The following is a 21,348-nucleotide window of genomic DNA, read 5'->3' on the forward strand; positions in this document are numbered from 1 at the left end:
AGCGTCAGAGCGTCCGAGCGTGAGTGTCAGAGCGTGAGTGTGAGCGTCTGAGCGTGAGCGTCAGAGCGTGAGCGTCAGAGCGAGAGCGTGAGCGTCCGAGCGTGAGCGTCAGTGCGTGAGCGTCAGTGCGTGAGCGTCAGTGCGTGAGCGTCCGAGCGTGAGCGTCCGAGCGTGAGCATCAGAGCGTGAGCGTCCGAGCGTCAGCGTCAGAGCGTGAGCATCCGAGCGTGAGCGTCAGAGCGAGAGCGTGAGCGTCAGTGCGTGAGCGTCCGAGCGTGAGCGTCCGAGTGTGAGCGTCAGAGCGTCATAGCATGAGCGTCAGAGCGTCCGAGCATGAGCGTCAGAGCGTGAGCGTCCGAGCGTAAGCGTCAGAGCGTGAGAGCGTGAGCGTGAGAGCGTGAGCGTCAGAGCGTGAGTGTGAGCGTCTGAGCGTCAGAGCGTGAGCGTCAGAGCGTGAGCGTGAGCGTCAGAGCGTGAGCGTCAGAGCGTGAGCGTCAGAGCGTGAGTGTGAGCGTCAGAGCGTGAGCGTCAGAGCGTAAGCGTCAGAGCGTGAGCTTCAGAGCGTGAGCGTCAGAGCGTGAGCGTCAGAGCGTAAGCGTCCGAATGTAAGCGTCAGAGCGTGAGCGTCAGAGCGTCAGAGCGTGAGTGTCCGAGTGTGAGCGTCAGAGCGTGAGCGTCAGAGCATAAGCGTCAGAGCGTGAGTGTGAGCGTCAGAGCGTGAGTGTCTGAGTGTCAGAGCATGAGCGTCAGAGCGTAAGCGTCAGAGCGTGAGCGTCAGAGCGTAAACGTCCGAGTGTGAGCGTCAGAGCGTGAGTGTGAGCGTCAGAGCGTGAGTGTCCGAGTGTGAGCGTCAGAGCGTGAGCATCCGAGCGTAAGCGTCAGAGCGTGAGTGTGAGCGTCAGAGCGTCCGAGCGTGTGAGCGCCAGAGCGTAAGCGTCAGAGTGTGAGCGTCAGAGTGTGAGCGTCTGAGCGTCAGAGCGTGAGCGTCAGAGCGTAAGCGTCTGAGAGTCAGAGCGTGAGTGTGAGCGTCCGAGCGTGAGCGTCCGAGCGTAAGCGTCAGAGCGTGAGTGTGAGCGTCAGAGTGTGAGCGTGTGAGCGCCAGAGCGTGAGCGTCCGAGCGTGAGCGTCTGAGAGTCAGAGCGTGAGTGTGAGCGTCCGAGCGTGAGCGTCCGAGCGTGAGCGTCCGAGCGTAAGCGTCAGAGCGTGAGTGTGAGCGTCAGAGCGTAAGCGTCCGAGCGTAAGCGTCCGAGCGTAAGCGTCAGAGCGTGAGCGTCAGAGCGTGAGCGTCAGAGCATAAGCGTCAGAGCGTGAGTGTGAGCGTCAGAGCATGAGCGTCAGAGCGTAAGCGTCAGAGCGTGAGCGTCAGAGCGTGAGCGTGTGAGTGCCAGAGCGTGAGCGTCCGAGCGTGAGCGTCTGAGAGTCAGAGCGTCCGAGTGTGAGCGTCAGAGCGTGAGCGTCAGAGCGTGAGCGTGTGAGTGCCAGAGCGTGAGCGTCCGAGCGTGAGCGTCTGAGAGTCAGAGCGTCCGAGTGTGAGCGTCAGAGCGTGAGCGTCAGAGCGTGAGCGTGTGAGTGCCAGAGCGTGAGCGTCCGAGCGTGAGCGTCCGAGCGTGAGCGTCTGAGAGTCAGAGCGTCCGAGTGTGAGCGTCAGAGCGTGAGCGTGTGAGTGCCAGAGCGTGAGCGTCCGAGCGTGAGCGTCTGAGAGTCAGAGCGTCCGAGTGTGAGCGTCAGAGCGTGCGCGTCCGAGCGTGAGCGTCAGAGCGTAAGCGTCAGAGCGTGAGCGTCAGAGCGTAAGCGTCAGAGCGTGAGCGTCAGAGCGTAAGCGTCAGAGCGTGAGCGTCAGAGCGTAAGCGTCAGAGCGTGAGCGTCCGAGTGTGAGCATCAGAGCGTGAGCGTCAGAGCGTAAACGTCCGAGTGTGAGCGTCAGAGTGTGAGTGTGAGCATCAGAGCGTGAGCGTCTGAGCGTCAGAGCATGAGCGTCAGAGCGTAAGCGTCAGAGCGTGAGCGTGTGAGTGCCAGAGCGTGAGAGTCCGAGCGTGAGCGTCTGAGAGTCAGAGCGTCCGAGTGTGAGCGTCAGAGCGTGAGCGTCAGAGCGTGAGCGTCAGAGCGTGAGTGTGAGCGTCAGAGTGTGAGCGTCAGAGTGTGAGCGTCAGAGCGTGAGCGTGTGAGCGCCAGAGCGTCCGAGAGTCAGAGCGTGAGTGTGAGCGTCAGAGCGTGAGCGTCCGAGCGTAAGCGTCAAAGCGTGAGTGTGAGCGTCAGAGCGTCCGAGTGTGAGCGTCAGAGCGTGAGCGTCCGAGCGTAAGCGTCAGAGCGTGAGCGTCCGAGCGTAAGCGTCAGAGCGTGAGTGTGAGCGTCTGAGCGTCAGAGCGTGAGCGTCAGAGCGTGAGTGTGAGCGTCAGAGTGTGAGCGTCAGAGCGTGAGCGTCAGAGTGTAAGCGTCAGAGCGTGAGTGTGAGCGTCAGAGCGTGAGCGTCAGAGCGTAAGCGTCAGAGCGTGAGCTTCAGAGCGTGAGCTTCAGAGCGTGAGCGTCAGAGCGTGAGCGTCAGAGCGCAAGCGTCCGAGTGTGAGCGTCCGAGTGTGAGTGTCCGAGTGTGAGCGTCAGAGCGTGAGCGTCAGAGCGTGAGTGTGAGCTTCAGAGCGTGAGCGTCAGAGCGTAAGCGTCAGAGCGTGAGCTTCAGAGCGTAAACGTCCGAGTGTGAGCGTCAGAGCGTCAGAGCGTGAGTGTCCGAGTGTGAGCGTCAGAGCATAAGCGTCAGAGCGTGAGTGTGAGCGTCAGAGCGTGAGTGTCTGAGTGTCAGAGCATGAGCGTCAGAGCGTAAGCGTCAGAGCGTGAGCGTCAGAGCGTAAACGTCCGAGTGTGAGCGTCAGAGCGTGAGTGTGAGCGTCAGAGCGTGAGTGTCCGAGTGTGAGCGTCAGAGCGTGAGCATCCGAGCGTAAGCGTCAGAGCGTGAGTGTGAGCGTCAGAGCGTCCGAGCGTGTGAGCGCCAGAGCGTAAGCGTCAGAGCGTGAGTGTGAGCGTCAGAGTGTGAGCGTCTGAGCGTCAGAGCGTGAGCGTCAGAGCGTGAGTGTGAGCGTCCGAGCGTGAGCGTCCGAGCGTAAGCGTCAGAGCGTGAGTGTGAGCGTCAGAGCGTAAGCGTCAGAGCGTAAGCGTCCGAGCGTGAGCGTCAGAGCGTGAGCGTCAGAGCGTGAGTGTGAGCGTCAGAGCGTAAGCGTCAGAGCGTAAGCGTCCGAGCGTGAGCGTCAGAGCGTAAGCGTCAGAGCGTGAGTGTGAGCGTCAGAGCGTAAGCGTCCGAGCGTAAGCGTCCGAGCGTGAGCGTCAGAGCGTGAGCGTCAGAGCATAAGCGTCAGAGCGTGAGTGTGAGCGTCAGAGCGTGAGTGTCTGAGTGTCAGAGCATGAGCGTCAGAGCGTAAGCGTCAGAGCGTGAGCGTGTGAGTGCCAGAGCGTGAGCGTCCGAGCGTGAGCGTCCGAGTGTGAGCGTCAGAGCGTGAGCGTCAGAGCGTGAGCGTGTGAGTGCCAGAGCGTGAGCGTCCGAGTGTGAGCGTCAGAGCGTGCGCGTCCGAGCGTAAGCGTCAGAGCGTGAGTGTGAGCGTCAGAGTGTGAGCGTCAGAGCGTGAGCGTCAGAGCGTGAGCGTCAGAGCGTGAGCGTCCGAGCATGAGCGTCCGAGCGTGAGCTTCAAAGCATGAGCGTCAGAGCGTAAGCGTCAGAGCGTAAGCGTCAGAGCGTGAGCGTCAGAGCGTAAGCGTCAGAGCGTGAGCGTCCGAGTGTGAGCGTCAGAGTGTGAGCGTCCGAGCATGAGCGTCCGAGCGTGAGCTTCAAAGCATGAGCGTCAGAGCGTAAGCGTCAGAGCGTAAGCGTCAGAGCGTGAGCGTCAGAGCGTAAGCGTCAGAGCGTGAGCGTCCGAGTGTGAGCGTCAGAGCGTGAGCGTCAGAGCGTCAGAGCGTGAGTGTCCGAGTGTGAGCGTCAGAGCGTGAGCGTCAGAGCATAAGCGTCAGAGCGTGAGTGTGAGCGTCAGAGCGTGAGTGTGAGCGTCAGAGCATGAGCGTCAGAGCGTAAGCGTCAGAGCGTGAGCGTCAGAGCGTAAACGTCCGAGTGTGAGCGTCAGAGCGTGAGTGTGAGCGTCAGAGCATGAGCGTCTGAGCGTCAGAGCATGAGCGTCAGAGCGTAAGCGTCAGAGCGTGAGCGTGTGAGTGCCAGAGCGTGAGAGTCCGAGCGTGAGCGTCTGAGAGTCAGAGCGTCCGAGTGTGAGCGTCAGAGCGTGAGCGTCCGAGCGTAAGCGTCAGAGCGTGAGTGTGAGCGTCAGAGCGTCCGAGCGTAAGCGTCAAAGCGTGAGTGTGAGCGTCAGAGTGTGAGCGTCAGAGTGTGAGCGTCAGAGTGTGAGCGTCAGAGTGTGAGCGTCAGAGTGTGAGCGTGTGAGCGCCAGAGCGTCCGAGAGTCAGAGCGTGAGTGTGAGCGTCAGAGCGTGAGCGTCCGAGCGTAAGCGTCAAAGCGTGAGTGTGAGCGTCAGAGCGTCTGAGCGTGAGCGTCAGAGCGTGAGCGTCCGAGCGTAAGCGTCAGAGCGTGAGCGTCCGAGCGTAAGCGTCAGAGCGTAAGCGTCAAAGCGTGAGTGTGAGCGTCAGAGCGTCCGAGCGTGAGCGTCAGAGCGTGAGCGTCAGAGCGTGAGCGTCAGAGCGTGAGAGCGTGAGCGTCAGAGCGTGAGCGTCAGAGCGTGAGTGTGAGCGTCAGAGTGTGAGCGTCAGAGTGTGAGCGTCAGAGTGTGAGCGTCAGAGCGTAAGCGTCAGAGCGTGAGCGTGAGCGTCAGAGTGTGAGCGTGAGCGTCAGAGTGTGAGCGTCAGAGTGTGAGCGTTTGAGCGTCAGAGCGTGAGCGTCAGAGTGTGAGCGTCAGAGCGTAAGCGTCAGAGCGTGAGCGTGAGCGTCAGAGTGTGAGCGTCAGAGTGTGAGCGTCAGAGTGTGAGCGTCAGAGTGTGAGCGTCAGAGTGTGAGCGTCAGAGTGTGAGCGTCAGAGTGTGAGCGTTTGAGCGTCTGAGCGTCAGAGCGTAAGTGTGAGCGTCAGAGTGTGAGCGTCAGAGTGTGAGCGTCAGAGTGTGAGCGTCAGAGTGTGAGCGTGAGAGCGTGAGCGTCAGAGCGTGAGCGTCAGAGTGTGAGCGTCAGAGCGTGAGCGTCAGAGTGTGAGCGTCAGAGCGTGAGCGTCAGAGTGTGAGCGTCAGAGCGTGAGCGTCAGAGCGTAAGCGTCAGAGCGTGAGTGTGAGCGTCAGAGTGTGAGCGTCCGAGCGTGAGCGTCCGAGCGTGAGCTTCAAAGCATGAGCGTCAGAGCGTAAGCGTCAGAGCGTAAGCGTCAGAGCGTGAGCGTCAGAGCGTAAGCGTCAGAGCGTGAGCGTCCGAGTGTGAGCGTCAGAGCGTGAGCGTCAGAGCGTGAGTGTCCGAGTGTGAGCGTCAGAGCGTGAGCGTCAGAGCATAAGCGTCAGAGCGTGAGTGTGAGCGTCAGAGCGTGAGTGTGAGCGTCAGAGCGTGAGCGTCTGAGCGTCAGAGCATGAGCGTCAGAGCGTAAGCGTCAGAGCGTGAGCGTGTGAGTGCCAGAGCGTGAGAGTCCGAGCGTGAGCGTCTGAGAGTCAGAGCGTCCGAGTGTGAGCGTCAGAGCGTGAGCGTCCGAGCGTAAGCGTCAGAGCGTGAGTGTGAGCGTCAGAGCGTCCGAGCGTAAGCGTCAAAGCGTGAGTGTGAGCGTCAGAGTGTGAGCGTCAGAGTGTGAGCGTCAGAGTGTGAGCGTGTGAGCGCCAGAGCGTCCGAGAGTCAGAGCGTGAGTGTGAGCGTCAGAGCGTGAGCGTCCGAGCGTAAGCGTCAAAGCGTGAGTGTGAGCGTCAGAGCGTCTGAGCGTGAGCGTCCGAGCGTGAGCGTCCGAGCGTAAGCGTCAGAGCGTGAGCGTCCGAGCGTAAGCGTCAAAGCGTGAGTGTGAGCGTCAGAGCGTCCGAGCGTGAGCGTCAGAGCGTGAGCGTCAGAGCGTGAGAGCGTGAGCGTCAGAGCGTGAGCGTCAGAGCGTAAGCGTCAGAGCGTGAGTGTGAGCGTCAGAGTGTGAGCGTCAGAGTGTGAGCGTCAGAGCGTGAGCGTCAGAGCGTGAGCGTCAGAGTGTGAGCGTCAGAGCGTAAGCGTCAGAGCGTGAGCGTGAGCGTCAGAGTGTGAGCGTCAGTGTGAGCGTTTGAGCGTCAGAGCGTGAGCGTCAGAGCGTGAGTGTGAGCGTCAGAGTGTGAGCGTCAGAGTGTGAGCGTCAGAGTGTGAGCGTCAGAGTGTGAGCGTCAGAGTGTGAGTGTGAGCGTCAGAGTGTGAGCGTCAGAGTGTGAGCGTCAGAGTGTGAGCGTCTGAGCGTCAGCGCGTGAGTGTGAGCGTCAGAGTGTGAGCGTCAGAGTGTGAGCGTCAGAGTGTGAGCGTCAGAGCGTGAGTGTGAGCGTCAGAGTGTGAGCGTCAGAGTGTGAGCGTCAGAGTGTGAGCGTCAGAGCGTGAGTGTGAGCGTCAGAGTGTGAGCGTCAGAGCGTAAGCGTCAGAGCGTGAGCGTGTGAGCGCCAGAGCGTGAGCGTCCGAGCGTGAGCGTCTGAGAGTCAGAGCGTGAGTGTCAGAGCGTGAGCATCCGAGCGTAAGCGTCAGTGCGTGAGTGTGAGCGTCAGAGCGTCCGAGCGTGAGCGTCAGAGCGTGAGCGTCAGAGCGTGAGCGTCAGAGCGTAAGCGTCAGAGCGTGAGCGTAAGCGTCAGAGCGTGAGCGTCAGAGCGTGAGAGCGTGAGCGTCAGAGCGTGAGCGTCAGAGCGTAAGCGTCAGAGCGTGAGTGTGAGCGTCAGAGTGTGAGCGTCAGAGTGTGAGCGTCAGAGTGTGAGCGTCAGAGCGTAAGCGTCAGAGCGTGAGCGTGAGCGTCAGAGTGTGAGCGTCAGAGTGTGAGCGTCAGAGTGTGAGCGTCAGAGTGTGAGCGTCAGAGTGTGAGCGTCAGAGTGTGAGCGTTTGAGCGTCTGAGCGTCAGAGCGTAAGTGTGAGCGTCAGAGTGTGAGCGTCAGAGTGTGAGCGTCAGAGTGTGAGCGTCAGAGTGTGAGCGTGAGAGCGTGAGCGTCAGAGCGTGAGCGTCAGAGTGTGAGCGTCAGAGCGTGAGCGTCAGAGTGTGAGCGTCAGAGTGTGAGCGTCAGAGTGTGAGCGTCTGAGCGTCAGCGCGTGAGTGTGAGCGTCAGAGCGTGAGCGTCAGAGTGTGAGCGTCAGAGTGTGAGTGTGAGCGTCAGAGTGTGAGCGTTTGGGCGTCTGAGCGTCAGCGCGTGAGTGTGAGCGTCAGAGCGTGAGCGTCAGAGCGTGAGAGCGTGAGCGTCAGAGCGTGAGCGTCAGAGCGTAAGCGTCAGAGCGTGAGTGTGAGCGTCAGAGCGTGAGCGTCAGAGCGTGAGCGTCAGAGTGTGAGCGTCAGAGCGTAAGCGTCAGAGCGTGAGCGTGAGCGTCAGAGTGTGAGCGTCAGTGTGAGCGTCTGAGCGTCAGCGCGTGAGTGTGAGCGTCAGAGCGTGAGCGTCAGAGTGTGAGCGTCAGAGTGTGAGTGTGAGCGTCAGAGTGTGAGCGTTTGGGCGTCTGAGCGTCAGCGCGTGAGTGTGAGCGTCAGAGCGTGAGCGTCAGAGCGTGAGTGTGAGCGTCAGAGCGTGAGCGTCAGAGCGTAAGCGTCCGAGTGTCCGAGCGTGAGCGTCCAAGCGTGAGCGTCAGAGTGTGAGCGTCAGAGTGTGAGTGTGAGTGTGAGCGTCAGAGCGTCAGAGCGTGAGCGTCAGAGCGTGAGCGTCAGAGCGTGAGTGTGAGCGTCAGAGCGTGAGTGTGAGCGTCAGAGTGTGAGCGTCAGAGTGTGAGCGTCAGAGTGTGAGCGTCAGAGTGTGAGCGTCAGAGTGTGAGCGTTTGGGCGTCTGAGCGTCAGCGCGTGAGTGTGAGCGTCAGAGCGTGAGCGTCAGAGCGTGAGTGTGAGCGTCAGAGCGTGAGCGTCAGAGCGTAAGCGTCCGAGTGTCCGAGCGTGAGCGTCCAAGCGTGAGCGTCAGAGTGTGAGCGTCAGAGTGTGAGCGTCAGAGCGTGAGCGTGTTTGCGCCAGAGCGTGAGCGTCCGTGCGTGAGCGTCTGAGAGTCAGAGCGTGAGTGTGAGCGTCAGAGCATGAGCCTCCGAGCGTGAGTGTGAGCGTCTGTGCGTGAGCGTCAGAGCGTGAGCGTCAGAGTGTGAGCGTCAGAGTGTGAGTGTGAGCGTCAGAGTGTGAGCGTTTGGGCGTCTGAGCGTCAGCGCGTGAGTGTGAGCGTCAGAGCGTGAGCGTCAGAGCGTGAGTGTGAGCGTCAGAGCGTGAGCGTCAGAGCGTAAGCGTCCGAGTGTCCGAGCGTGAGCGTCCAAGCGTGAGCGTCAGAGTGTGAGCGTCAGAGTGTGAGTGTGAGCGTCAGAGCGTCAGAGCGTGAGCGTCAGAGCGTGAGCGTCAGAGCGTGAGTGTGAGCGTCAGAGCGTGAGTGTGAGCGTCAGAGTGTGAGCGTCAGAGTGTGAGCGTTTGGGCGTCTGAGCGTCAGCGCGTGAGTGTGAGCGTCAGAGCGTGAGCGTCAGAGCGTGAGTGTGAGCGTCAGAGCGTGAGCGTCAGAGCGTAAGCGTCAGAGTGTCCGAGCGTGAGCGTCCAAGCGTGAGCGTCAGAGTGTGAGCGTCAGAGTGTGAGCGTCAGAGCGTGAGCGTGTTTGCGCCAGAGCGTGAGCGTCCGTGCGTGAGCGTCTGAGAGTCAGAGCGTGAGTGTGAGCGTCAGAGCATGAGCCTCCGAGCGTGAGTGTGAGCGTCTGTGCGTGAGCGTCTGTGCGTGAGCGTCCGAGCGTGAGCGTCCGAGCGTAAGCGTCAGAGCGTGAGCGTCAGAGCGTGAGTGTGAGCGTCCGAGCGTCCGAGCGTGAGCGTCAGAGCGTGAGCGTCAGAGCGTCCGAGCGTGAGCGTCCAAGCGTGAGCGTCCAAGCGTGAGCGTCAGAGCGTGAGCGTCAGCGTCAGAGTATGAGCGTCAGTGTGAGCGTCCGTGCGTGAGCGTCTGAGCCTCCGAGCGTGAGTGTGAGCGTCTGTGCGTGAGCGTCCGAGAGTGAGCTTCAGAGCGTAAGCGTCAGAGCGTGAGTGTCAGTGTCAGAGCGTGAGTGTGAGCGTCAGAGTGTGAGCGTCAGAGCGTAAGCGTCAGAGCGTGAGTGTGAGCGTCAGAGTGTGAGCGTCCGAGCGTGAGCTTCAGAGCGTGAGCGTCAGAGCGTAAGCGTCAGAGCGTGAGCGTCAGAGCGTGAGCGTCCGAGTGTGAGCGTCAGAGCGTGAGCGTCAGAGCGTCAGAGCGTGAGTGTCCGAGTGTGAGCGTCAGAGCGTGAGCGTCAGAGCATAAGCGTCAGAGCGTGAGTGTGAGCGTCAGAGCGTGAGTGTGAGCGTCAGAGCATGAGCGTCAGAGCGTAAGCGTCAGAGCGTGAGCGTCAGAGCGTGAGCGTCAGAGCGTAAACGTCCGAGTTTGAGCGTCAGAGCGTGAGTGTGAGCGTCAGAGCGTGAGCGTCTGAGCGTCAGAGCATGAGCGTCAGAGCGTGAGCGTCAGAGCGTGAGTGTGAGCGTCAGAGCGTGAGCGTCAGAGCGTGAGCGTCCGAGCGTGAGCGTCTGAGAGTCAGAGCGTGAGTGTGAGCGTCAGAGCGTGAGCGTCCGAGCGTAAGCGTCAGAGCGTGAGTGTGAGCGTCAGAGCGTCCGAGCGTGAGCGTCAGAGCGTAAGCGTCAGAGCGTGAGCGTCAGAGCGTAAGCGTCAGAGCGTGAGTGTGAGCGTCAGAGCGTGAGTGTGAGCGTCAGAGTGTGAGCGTCAGAGTGTGAGCGTCAGAGTGTGAGCGTCAGAGTGTGAGCGTCAGAGTGTGAGCGTTTGGGCGTCTGAGCGTCAGCGCGTGAGTGTGAGCGTCAGAGTGTGAGCGTCAGAGTGTGAGCGTCAGAGTGTGAGCGTCAGAGTGTGAGCGTCAGAGTGTGAGCGTCAGAGCGTAAGCGTCCGAGTGTCCGAGCGTGAGCGTCCAAGCGTGAGCGTCCAAGCGTGAGCGTCAGAGCGTGAGCGTCAGCGTCAGAGTGTGAGCGTGTTTGCGCCAGAGCGTGAGCGTCCGTGCGTGAGCGTCTGAGAGTCAGAGCGTGAGTGTGAGCGTCAGAGCGTGAGCCTCCGAGCGTGAGTGTGAGCGTCTGTGCGTGAGCGTCCGAGCGTGAGCGTCAGAGTGTGAGCGTCAGAGCGTGAGCGTGAGCGTGAGAGCGTGAGCGTGAGAGCGTGAGCGTCAGAGTGTGAGCGTCAGAGTGTGAGCGTCAGAGTGTGAGCGTCAGAGCGTGAGCGTCAGAGCGTCCGAGCGTGAGCGTCCAAGCGTGAGCGTCCAAGCGTGAGCGTCAGAGCGTGAGCGTCAGCGTCAGAGCGTGAGCGTCAGAGCGTGAGCGTCAGAGCGTGAGTGTGAGCGTCAGAGCGTGAGCGTCAGAGCGTAAGCGTCCGAGTGTGAGCGTCCGAGCGTGAGCGTCCGAGCGTAAGCGTCAGAGCGTGAGTGTGAGCGTCAGAGCGTAAGCGTCCGAGTGTGAGCGTCCGAGCGTGAGCGTCCGAGCGTGAGCGTCAGAGCGTGAGTGTGAGCGTCAGAGCGTAAGCGTCCGAGTGTGAGCGTCCGAGCGTGAGCGTCCAAGCGTGAGCGTCCAAGCGTGAGCGTCAGAGCGTGAGCGTCAGAGTGTGAGCGTCAGAGTGTGAGCGTCAGAGCGTGAGCGTCAGAGTGTGAGCGTCAGAGTGTGAGCGTCAGAGTGTGAGCGTCAGAGTGTGAGCGTCAGAGCGTGAGCGTCCGTGCGTGAGAGTCTGAGAGTCAGAGCGTGAGTGTGAGCGTCAGAGCGTGAGCCTCCGAGCGTGAGTGTGAGCGTCTGTGCGTGAGCGTCCGAGAGTGAGCTTCAGAGCGTGAGTGTCAGTGTCAGAGCGTGAGCGTCAGAGTGTGAGTGTGAGCGTCAGAGCGTGAGCGTCAGAGCGTGAGCGTCCGAGCGTAAGCGTCAGAGCGTGAGTGTAAGCGTCAGAGCGTCCGAGCGTGAGCGTCAGAGCGTAAGCGTCAGAGCGTGAGTGTGAGTGTCAGAGTGTGAGCGTCAGAGCGTGAGTGTGAGCGTCAGAACGTGAGCGTCCGAGCGTGAGTGTGAGCGGCTGAGCGTGAGCGTCCGAGAGTGAGCTTCAGAGCGTGAGCGTCCGAGGGTGAGCCACTAACGGCCGCCATCTTGTTCTGAAATCCCGCGTCGCTGATTGGCCGCGGCCTGACCACTCAGCGACGTGGGATTTCCTGGACAGACAGGCAGACGGGATAAGACAATTATATATATTAGATATCTATGACTTTTTGAAACCATGGATAGTTCTCGCTGTCATCAGCTCTAGAGGTCGGCTGAATAAATCCAATGGCCCAATCATTATTTAAAGAAGACAGGAGCCTCCATATGCATTATATGGGCAATCAATATTCAACCAATTTACAGTCATGGTCGAACGTGTTTTCACCTTTGATATTGTCTCAGAAAATAAAGTATTTCTCCCAGAAAATTATTGCAATCATGCATGTTTTGTTATACACAGGTTTATTTCCTTTGTGTGTATTGGAACAACACAAAAAAACATAGAAAAAAAGGCAAATTGGACATAATTTCACACAAAACCCCAAAAAAGGGGCCGGACAAAATTGTTGGCACCCTCAACTTAATATTTGATTGCACGCCTTTTGGAATAAATAACTGCAATCAATCGCTTCCTATAACCATCAACAAGATTCTTGCACCTCTCAACTGGAATTTTGAACTATTCTTCTTTTGCAAACTGCTCCGGGTCTCTCATATGTGAAGGCGCCTTCTCCCAACATCAATTTTAAGATCTCTCCTCAGGTATTCAATGGGATTTAGATCCGGACTCATTGCTGGCCACTTCAGAACTCTCCAGCGCTTTGCTTCCATCCATTTTTGGGTGCTTCTTGAAGTATGTTTGGGGTCATTGTCCTGCTGGAAGACCCATGACCTAGGACGCAAACCCAGCTTTCTGACAATGGCCACTACATTGACACCCAAAATCCATTGGTAATCTTCAGATTTCATGATGCCTTGCACACAGTCAAGCCACCCAGTGCCAGAGGCAGCAAAACAACCCCAAAACAACTTTGACCCTCCTCCATATTTGACTGTAGGTACTGTGTTCTTTTCTTTTTAGGCCTCAATTCGTTGTCTGTAAACTGTAGAATGATGAGCTTTACCAAAAAGCTTTATCTTGGACTGATCTGTCCACAAGACGATTTCCCAGAAGGATTTTGGCATACTCACATACATTTTGGCAAACTACAGTCTAGCTTTTTTATTTCTATGTCAGTAGTGGGGTCTCCTGGGTCTCCTGCCATAGCATTTCATTTCATTGAAATGTCGACGGATAGTTTGTGTTCACACTGATACACCCTGAGCCTGCAGGACAGCTTGAATTTCTTTGGAACTTGATTCAATCTGCTTATCCACCATCCGGACTATCCTGCATTGCAACCTTTCATCAATTTTTCTCTGCCATCCACATCCAGGGAGATTAGCTGCAGAGCAGTGGGTTGTAAACTTCTTGATTATGTTGCGCACTGTGGGAAAAGGAACATCAAGATCTCTGGAGATGGACTTGCAACCTTGAGATTGTTGATATTTTTTAATAATTTTGGTTCTCAAGTCCTCAGACAGTTCTCTTCTCCTCTGTCTGTTCTCCGTGCTTAGTGTGGCACACACTGACACACAATGCAAAGATTGAGTTAACTTCTTCCCTGTTTATCTGGTTTCAGGTGTGATTTTTATATTGCCCACGCCTGCCACAGATGAGTTTGAATGAGCATCACATGCGTGAAACAAACTTGTTTACCCACAATTTTGGACAAGCCCATTTCGGGGGTTTTGTGTGAAATGATGTCCAATTTGCAATTTTTTTCCTCAGTTTTTTTTTTTGTGTTGTTCCAAACACACAAAGGAAATAAACATGTGCATAACAAAACATGTGTAATTGCAATCATTTTCTGAGAGAAAAACTTCATTTTCTGGAACAATTTCAAGGGAGCCAACACTTTTGGTCAACTTTTATGTTGGTGACGACTCCTTCTGATCTCAGAAGAGGTCATTCAAATACAGGAAAGTTTGGAGATTAACTTCAATTAGTAAATGCAGACAATGTTGCTGAAGACTAATTTATGTTATATTGGTCTCAGTCTCACTTTTATTATGCATTTTTATTACCCATTTTCTTTTGTTTCTAATTATGCCACCTGAAGATATAGTAGAATTTACCACATATAATTAGAATGTTTTTCTCACTGCAGGGTCTGATTACATTTAGTTTATCCAGTACAAGTGGAGTCTTTCAGCTTATTGGACACGTGTTAATTGTCATTTGTGCTGCATTCTTAATAATTCACGAGGTATAGTACATTATCAATCAATGAATTATTCTTCCTGACCATGAGATCAACTGTTGAAACCCTCAAAGTGAGGAAATGTTGTCTATTGCAGATCTTAGACTATCTAATGATGCTGTCAGTGACTTTTCACAGAAATAAATATGCATATTTTTGATAACTCAATAGTTTAAGGTCAGTATTATTCTGTATGAGTTTGTAATCCATTTTCCTAATCCTCACAATCTGTTATAGAAATTTAGATATCTACTTTAGGATCCTTCACGGTTCCGTTGAAATGTCCAGAAGGAAGCCTTTCAAAAGTGTGAACAGAACCTTATATAGAGGGCTTAGTTATTTTCTGTACTATGGTGGTGTTTTATATGTTTTAAATTGAATATGTCGCCAGATTTTTGATATATAATCTGGAAGCAACATAATGTAAAGACAGACCTTGAGTCCAGCGATGTATCACTTACTGGTCGGCTTGGTGCGGTTTTGATAAAATCACTCTTTAATCTGCTGAAGATCTATCAGATCACTGAATGCCCACACCACTGATTGGCAGCTTCCTGTGTATACTGTGCATTGGCAGAAAGCTGCCAATCGGTGGTGGAGGTGGAGTTATACAGAGCATTAGGACTACACGGCATAGTGATAATTTGAAGCTACAACAAGCAGCCCAGCAAGTGACACATCACTGGAATAAGGGTATCTGCCCCCACATCCTGCTGCTCTCAGATTACATATTAAAAGCCTGCTCACAAATTCCCTTTTTTCATTTTGTAGGGTGTTGCAATTTTCCGGTTGAAACCTTCTGACCTACAATCAGTGGTGTCTGATGCGTGGTTCCATCTTCTATTGTAAGTCCTAACTTTTAGCAATATTTAGGTTTTTTTAGGTACATACTGTTTATTTTCCATTAGGTAGTATAATCTACATAATATTCTCAAGCAGGAATTCACCTGCGACATGTCCACCTGCAGGAATCAGACATGGCCACAAGCTGCAGTACCAAACACAGCCACAACAAGGTGTATTGTGTCTAGTACACATCAAGTAATGTCTCACAAAGAAAATCTCATCCATTAAGTTATATACAAATTGACAGATTGGCACCATACAATACAACTATAAGTCCTGGGCCATAACATCAAATCAGGAGTAATAGGTAGGTAGGTAAGGAAGGGAAGAAACTGAAATCCTTTAATTAATCATTTTCCCTCATAAATCACTGTTCCTGACTGCGGAAGTTGGCACCCTAATAAAGGCATGACAACCCCTCACTAGAGTAAATATCAAACCAAACATAGTTTTGGCAAATAGAAACCGCAATCAGCCAAGATATCCATAATTGCAATGACAATGCATAAACTTAAATGTAGATTATACTACATATGAGAGGTCTCCAATAAGTTCAGAGGTATAATTCATGTCTTTTCAGGACAATTTTAATAAAGTGCCCGTGCCACTAATAAGGTGCCAATAGTGCTATAATGTTGTCCCAACACACATACTGCATTTTGGATAGGCTCACTATTTACATCTTGATTACAAGGTTCAAAAGTATGTGTGTTGGGACAACATTATAGCACTATTGGCACCTTATTAGTGGCACGGGCACTTTATTAAAATTGTCCTGAAAAGACATGAATTATACCTCTGAACTCATTGGAGACCTCTCATATGTAGTATAATCTACATTTAAGTTTATGCATTGTCATTGCAATTATGGATATCTCGGCTGATTGCGGTTTCTGTTTGCCAAAACTATGTTTGGTTTGATGTTTCCTCCAGTGAGGGGTTGTAATGCCTTTATTAGGGTGCCAACTTCCGCAGTCAGGAAGAGTGATTTATGATGGAAATTTATTAGGGATAGGATTTAGGTTTCCTCCGCTCCCTACCTACCTATTACCCCTTATTTAATATTATGGCCCAGGACTTATAGTTGTATTTTGTGGTGCCAGTCTGTCAATTTGTGATTATTTGGGGACATATGTGGTAGTTCGTTTTTAAAGGTGTTAATAAAGTATTTAACTTTTAATGGAGAATTTCTTTGTGAGACATTACTGGTGGTACTCTCCTATACATCTTATAAATGGCTAATTTGTTTGGTATAGATCAAGGCTTAATCCTACTATTTCAGTTGGAACCAGTAATACAGGAAATGCTTGGCGTGTGTATTCTACCATTTCCTATATATAAGGGTCTGTTCACACTAGACTTTTTTTCAGCGTTTTTTTCTGCAGCAAAACCTGATCTCTTGGCAGTAAAGAAGCAGCATCAAAAAGGCAGGTTTTAGTGCGTTTTTTTGGTGTGTTTTTGTTGCGTTTTTCAGGATCCCAAAGTTCAGCTTTGCTTCCACCACAGAAGCATGAACACAGGTCACCAATGCAAGACATATGTGAAACCATATTAACCAGAATTACAAATGTAACAGTGGGGGGGAGGTTAATTTTTCAGGAATAGTTTACCTAAGACACTGACAGTGCATTGAGTTTGTAGGACACTATTTATTTTCACACTATGATCTGCCATTGAGTTGCACAGGGACTGTTTAATTTCACACCTTCGTTTATTTTGTATGCATCACTACTTTAATTAAACTGTCCTAATCCAAACTGCCATCTCTTGTGACTAAGACAAGATGGTAAAATCACAAAAATGAATTTGTTTCACATACTGCTCTACTTGCTTTTTTTCACTAAAAGCGCAGCAAAACCTGATAGCTCTGTTCACACTAGGTGTTTGTTCAGCACCCATTACTTTCAATGGGTGAAAAACGCTGAATGAAGTGACATGCTCTATTGTGCAAAAAAACACGCAAAGCACAAAATACTGATGACACAAAAACCAATTTGTGTGCATGAGATTTCTGAAATCTCATAGACTTTGCTGGTACTGTAAAGCGCAGCTGAAAATTTGCAGAACAAAACAAATGAAAAAACGCTGAAAAAACTCCTAGTGTGAACATGACCTAAAGGTTTTAGCGAACCACTAAAATGACCGCCAGTTAAATATATGAACATTTTTTTTACTTTAGCTTCATACAAGCCGTCCTGGTTATCATATCAACTTTAACCTTTATATCTGGAGTACAAGAATATCTGACCTTCGTTGCCATTGCTGTAGCACTTGGATGGTCAAACATGTTGTTCTACACAAGAGGATTTCAGTCTCTGGGTATCTACAGTGTTATGATTCAGAGGGTAAGTAGTAAAACTAATTATTCAGTGTCAAGAAGATGTAACCGCTCTATAACTGGTCAACAAGTGCAATGTACACATATTTTGGAGTTAGATACAGTAATTGTAATACATTGGGATGTAAGAAAGTTCAAACCCAAGTTGTTTTTTTCATAGTAAAACTAGAGCTGCATTCTTCTATTTTCTCATCTTCAAAAATACTGAAAGGACCAAAACAAATTTCTGTTCAAATCAAATCACACTTGTGGAATAAAAGATAAGCTTTGTGCACACTCTCGGCTGCACTTAAAACAAATTTAGACAACAGGATTTCATCTTCGAGGCACATGACTACTAGACTTACAAGTTCTGTGGTGTAATTCAGCTTCTATCTTCTGCAATGAGATCCTCATAACGGCTAGAATCCCATATGGGCCAAGGTGCCTTTCTGCTGTATTATTAAATATGCAAATTGTCTCTTCAGAGAGGAAGAGGACTATAACTCTAGTGCCACCTACAGGAAGTAGCAATCCTAAAAGTCAATATCGACCCTATAACGAGCCTTGCCACATGACTTAGGATAAAAGCCAAATCAGAATCTTAATTTGCAGACACAGTACCCCCAAAACACAGTGTCTGCAAATCGAGATTCTGGTTTGGCTTTTTCTTATGTCATGTGGCAAGGCTCGTTATAGGGTCGATATTGACTTTTAGGATTGCTACTTCCAATAGGTGGCACTAGAGTTCTAGTCCTCTTTCTCTCTGAAGAGACAATTTGCATATTTAATTTCCCAGAGGAGCATTGCAAGGCTTAAAAATCTCCTCACCTTGGCATGCCAGGCTTGGCTTGTTACTCTCCAAAAGGAGAAATGTTACTCCTTGGATCCCTGCTGTATTATTTGAAATTCATTACAAACTGCTAACTTATTGTTAATGGCTCTGCCATTAAGTAACAGCCAATAACAATAATCAAGCAATTTGTAATGAATTTCTACTACAGCGGAAAGGTGGTGCGACTTATATGAAGCCACTGCTGAGCACCGGCACCTTGGCCGTGCTCTATGAAACCTCAACCTAAAAGCTGGGCCATACTGAAGGATAATAGTTCATTATGACATTTATCTGGGGTGTAACTAGTACTCAGGCACCCGCAGCACAAACTGCATGGTGATGCATTGAACAATGGATTGCACAGACTGGAATCCAACATGTCTGATCCTTGCAGCCTCTAAAGGCAGAGATCAAAGCACACTCTGGCAGCCCCTATTGTGCATTAAATTGCCGGTTGATCCAAAAGTGATATGTTTGACTAATATTTATTGCAATTGTATGGATAACTCTAGTACTGTGCGCTGACATTTAGGCTATGGGCCCACGATGCAGAAATGCTCTGGATTTTTCCTGAGCGTTTCTGCATCTCCCTGGCAGAAAAAAACGCATGCGGATTGTACATGCAGATTGTACATGCGGATTGTACATGCAGATTGTACATGCTTATTGTAGATGCGTTTTTCCTGCCAGGGACATGCGGATATGAAGCGTTCTTCACATGCATTTCCACATGCAGGTTGACAAGCGCTTTCCAAGCGATTTTAGCATCACTTGGAAAGTGCTTGACAACTTGGTCACACTATATAAATCCATGCAACCGGCATGGATTTATATAGTGTGACTCCAATAATGGTAAAAAATAAAAATATACTTACCTTTTGATGGCCCCCGGTGTCTTTATTCGATGCGTCTCGGTACACTGAAGGACCTGCCGACGCCAGCGGTCGCGTGACCCGTCACATGACTAAATGACATCATGGCAGGTCCTTTTTAGACCATCGCGAGTTGCCGGCAAGCCGAAACGCATCGCTAAGGACACCGGGGGCCATCAGAAGATAAGTATAATGTATATATATATTTTTTTTTTACAGGTTCTATGGTACCCGGGTCCGGAGGAGAGTCTCCTCTTCTCCAGACCCAGGTACCATCCGCACATTGAAACGCTTGGATTCCGCATCTGCAGATCCAGTTATGCGGATTCCATACGCTCCAATGCAAGTCAATGGCGGCGAAAACGCAGCGCTTCCGCAAAATAATTGGTAGTGCTGCGTTTTTTTCCGCAATGACAATCCGCAGCTGATATTTTCGCAGCATGTGCACAGCACATGCAGATTATCATTGGGGAACATGGCAGACCTTCTACGAAGCGTTTTTTAAGCTTTTCTGCAGTGGAATTGCCGCTGCGGGAACGCTTAAAAAACGCATAGTGGGCACACAGCCTTACCCTAACCATCCACTGCCGAACACCAGAAAGAAAAAAACATACTGCAGGCAACTCTTCTGATGATAAATATGTATGATTATAAATGTACTGATAAAACAACGTATATTTATTTCGCAGGTCATCTTGAATGATGTCTTGAAGTTTTTATTAGTGTATGTCCTCTTTCTATTTGGATTTGGTGTAGGTAAGCAGCTCCATGTCTTTCTCTTATAATCATAAAGCTAAACAATTACAGATGAATCATTTATCTTTCATTTTAGCCCCACGTATCCCAAAAAGTGTGATGATGTGTCATACATATAGACTACAAGCAAACCTGTATGTAGTTTACTTTTCAGTAACACATGACTGAAGGATCAACCTGTCAGCAGGATATCACACATCAAACTATTTATATGCGCATGTAGCTCTTTCAAAAACAAGTCCAGCGATATTTTTTACATGACCAGTCCGTTCCTCTGTTACTGAGAAATCGACTTTCAATTGGTATGCAAATGAGGCTGTGCATCTGAAGCCTCTGTCACTCCAGCTCTATTCCCCGCTCAGCTCCGCCTCCTCCTGCTGCTTGACTGACAGCCTCTATGCTGTGTGATTTTAAGCAAAGGAGACATCAGACAAGCAGGAGGAGGTGGAGCTGGGTGGGGAATAGAGCTGGAGTGACAGAGGCGAGCAGGGAATAGAGCTGGAGTGACAGAGGCTCTATAGCATCTTTACATATCAATTCAAATGCTGAGTTCTCACCAATGGAGGAAGGGACTGCCCATGTAAAGGTATTGCAGGACTTGTATTTGAACGAGCTACATGCATATATAAATAGTTTGGGGTGTCAAATCCTGCTGATAAATTCTCTTTAATCCATCCCTACTGTCCATATGTTAGCAAGTGTTTTCATTGGCTGTAAGCCATAATCAACATTAACAGAAATAACCACTTGAAATAGATCACTCTGATTGTAATGACTCTATATAATACGAGTTTCACTTTTTGTATTGAAGATCTGGAATAAATTAACTTTTTGATGATATTCTAATTTAGTGAGAAGCACCTGTATATCAAAAAATAATCTGCCAGTACATGAAATGTTTGCTTTATTTCCCCAGCTCTTGCTTCACTAATTGAACAATGCACTGAAGGGAACGTGTGCAGCTCCTATAGCAGTTTTAAAACCTCTACCGTGGAACTGTTCAAGCTTACCATAGGGTTAGGAGACTTGGATTTGCATCAGGACTCAAAATACCCAACCCTGTCTCTGCTTATTCTGATTGTTTATGTCATCTTAACATTTGTGCTTCTCCTTAATATGTTAATTGCATTAATGAGCGAAACCGTGGATGCAATTTCTAAGGAAAGTGAAAACATCTGGAGGCTTCAGGTGTGTACATAGTATATTTAATTCATGAGCAAGCGAGTATCTAGAACAAACCTCTCATGTTAAAAAATTATTAAATGGGATCAAGTTGTGAGTGTAGTTATCAAACATGCGATAAGTTATTTCAAGGGAATCTGTCACCAGGTTTTCACTACCCACTCCTGATAAGTGGAGTGTGACTCGCCACCAGTCTTACTTGATGAAGACCTGATATAGGTCGAAACGTTGTTTTTTTGAATATAGCAGAATAAATCATGCCTTGATCAGCTATCACCTGTTTTGGATACTGACTGTTATACTTATATGGTTTCTTGATCTTTTGGACTTTGTGTCCTTCTGGAGAGTGCTGTGAGCTACAGTACATATTTTCTATGGCTGCCACCAATCAGGGACTGGAGTAAGATTTCTACTGTAAGGAACACCACAGCTCGTCCTGAATATGGTATCAAGTACCCAACTCCCCCTTTTCCACCACAGCTCTGCCCATTTTGGCAAAACTGCCATGAAAACGTCAAAAGTAGCAAAATTGGAGTTCCACAAAAAGTTTGCAAATTTTCAAAGGGATTTAAGCATATTAATTGCTTTGATGAATTGGGGGTCTCTGGGTAAATAACACTGGGTAAAGTAATATTTATTTTGTTAATGTAAAGCATTACCTACCTTGGTTCTAATTTTGTTTGATCCTGGACAACTTCTTTAAAGCAAATCAGGGTTTTGATGTTCTGGAGTCCACATACTTTCAGCCTGTAATGTATACTAAGGTAAACTGTATTTGTGGTATTATCACTAATGGCTTAATTCATTGTCACAAAATCCATGATCTTTTAGGCTGGGATTCTTATCCCCTGGTAAAAAGTATGACCCCCTGTCCACTATGAGCCTGAGGATGGATATCCGACAGGGGCAGCACATACAAAGTCAAAGCAACATATAATCAATATCACTCAGTCTTTTTTTTTTCTTCCTTCCAGAGAGCAAGAACTATATTGCAACTTGAAAAGAGAATTAGGATATTTTTTAAGGATATTTTTAAACTTGGTGAAAAGTGCAAATTCTCTGAAAATGACATCCGATCATGTTTAAGGTAATACAGAGAGATGGAAACTTAATTAATTGTACTGTCGATCTGTCAGATTTCCTGA

General features: G+C 50.8%; 1 protein-coding gene across 1 annotated transcript in view; it reads left to right on the plus strand.

Moving 5' to 3' along the window:
• LOC141234697 (transient receptor potential cation channel subfamily V member 3-like) overlaps positions 1–21,348 on the plus strand; it is a 124,945-nt gene that overhangs the window by 86,469 nt on the left and 17,128 nt on the right. The window contains exons 9-14 of the mRNA XM_073668034.1: positions 13,303–13,401; positions 14,167–14,240; positions 16,421–16,586; positions 18,955–19,021; positions 19,938–20,209; positions 21,178–21,290. Coding sequence (XP_073524135.1) covers positions 13,303–13,401; positions 14,167–14,240; positions 16,421–16,586; positions 18,955–19,021; positions 19,938–20,209; positions 21,178–21,290 — 791 coding nt within the window. The remainder of the gene's footprint in view (positions 1–13,302; positions 13,402–14,166; positions 14,241–16,420; positions 16,587–18,954; positions 19,022–19,937; positions 20,210–21,177; positions 21,291–21,348) is intronic.

This window comes from Phyllobates terribilis, unplaced genomic scaffold (genome assembly GCF_046119375.1).
Source record: "Phyllobates terribilis strain yellow unplaced genomic scaffold, ASM4611937v1 Scaffold_2__4_contigs__length_985480577, whole genome shotgun sequence".
NCBI lineage: Eukaryota > Metazoa > Chordata > Amphibia > Anura > Dendrobatidae > Phyllobates > Phyllobates terribilis.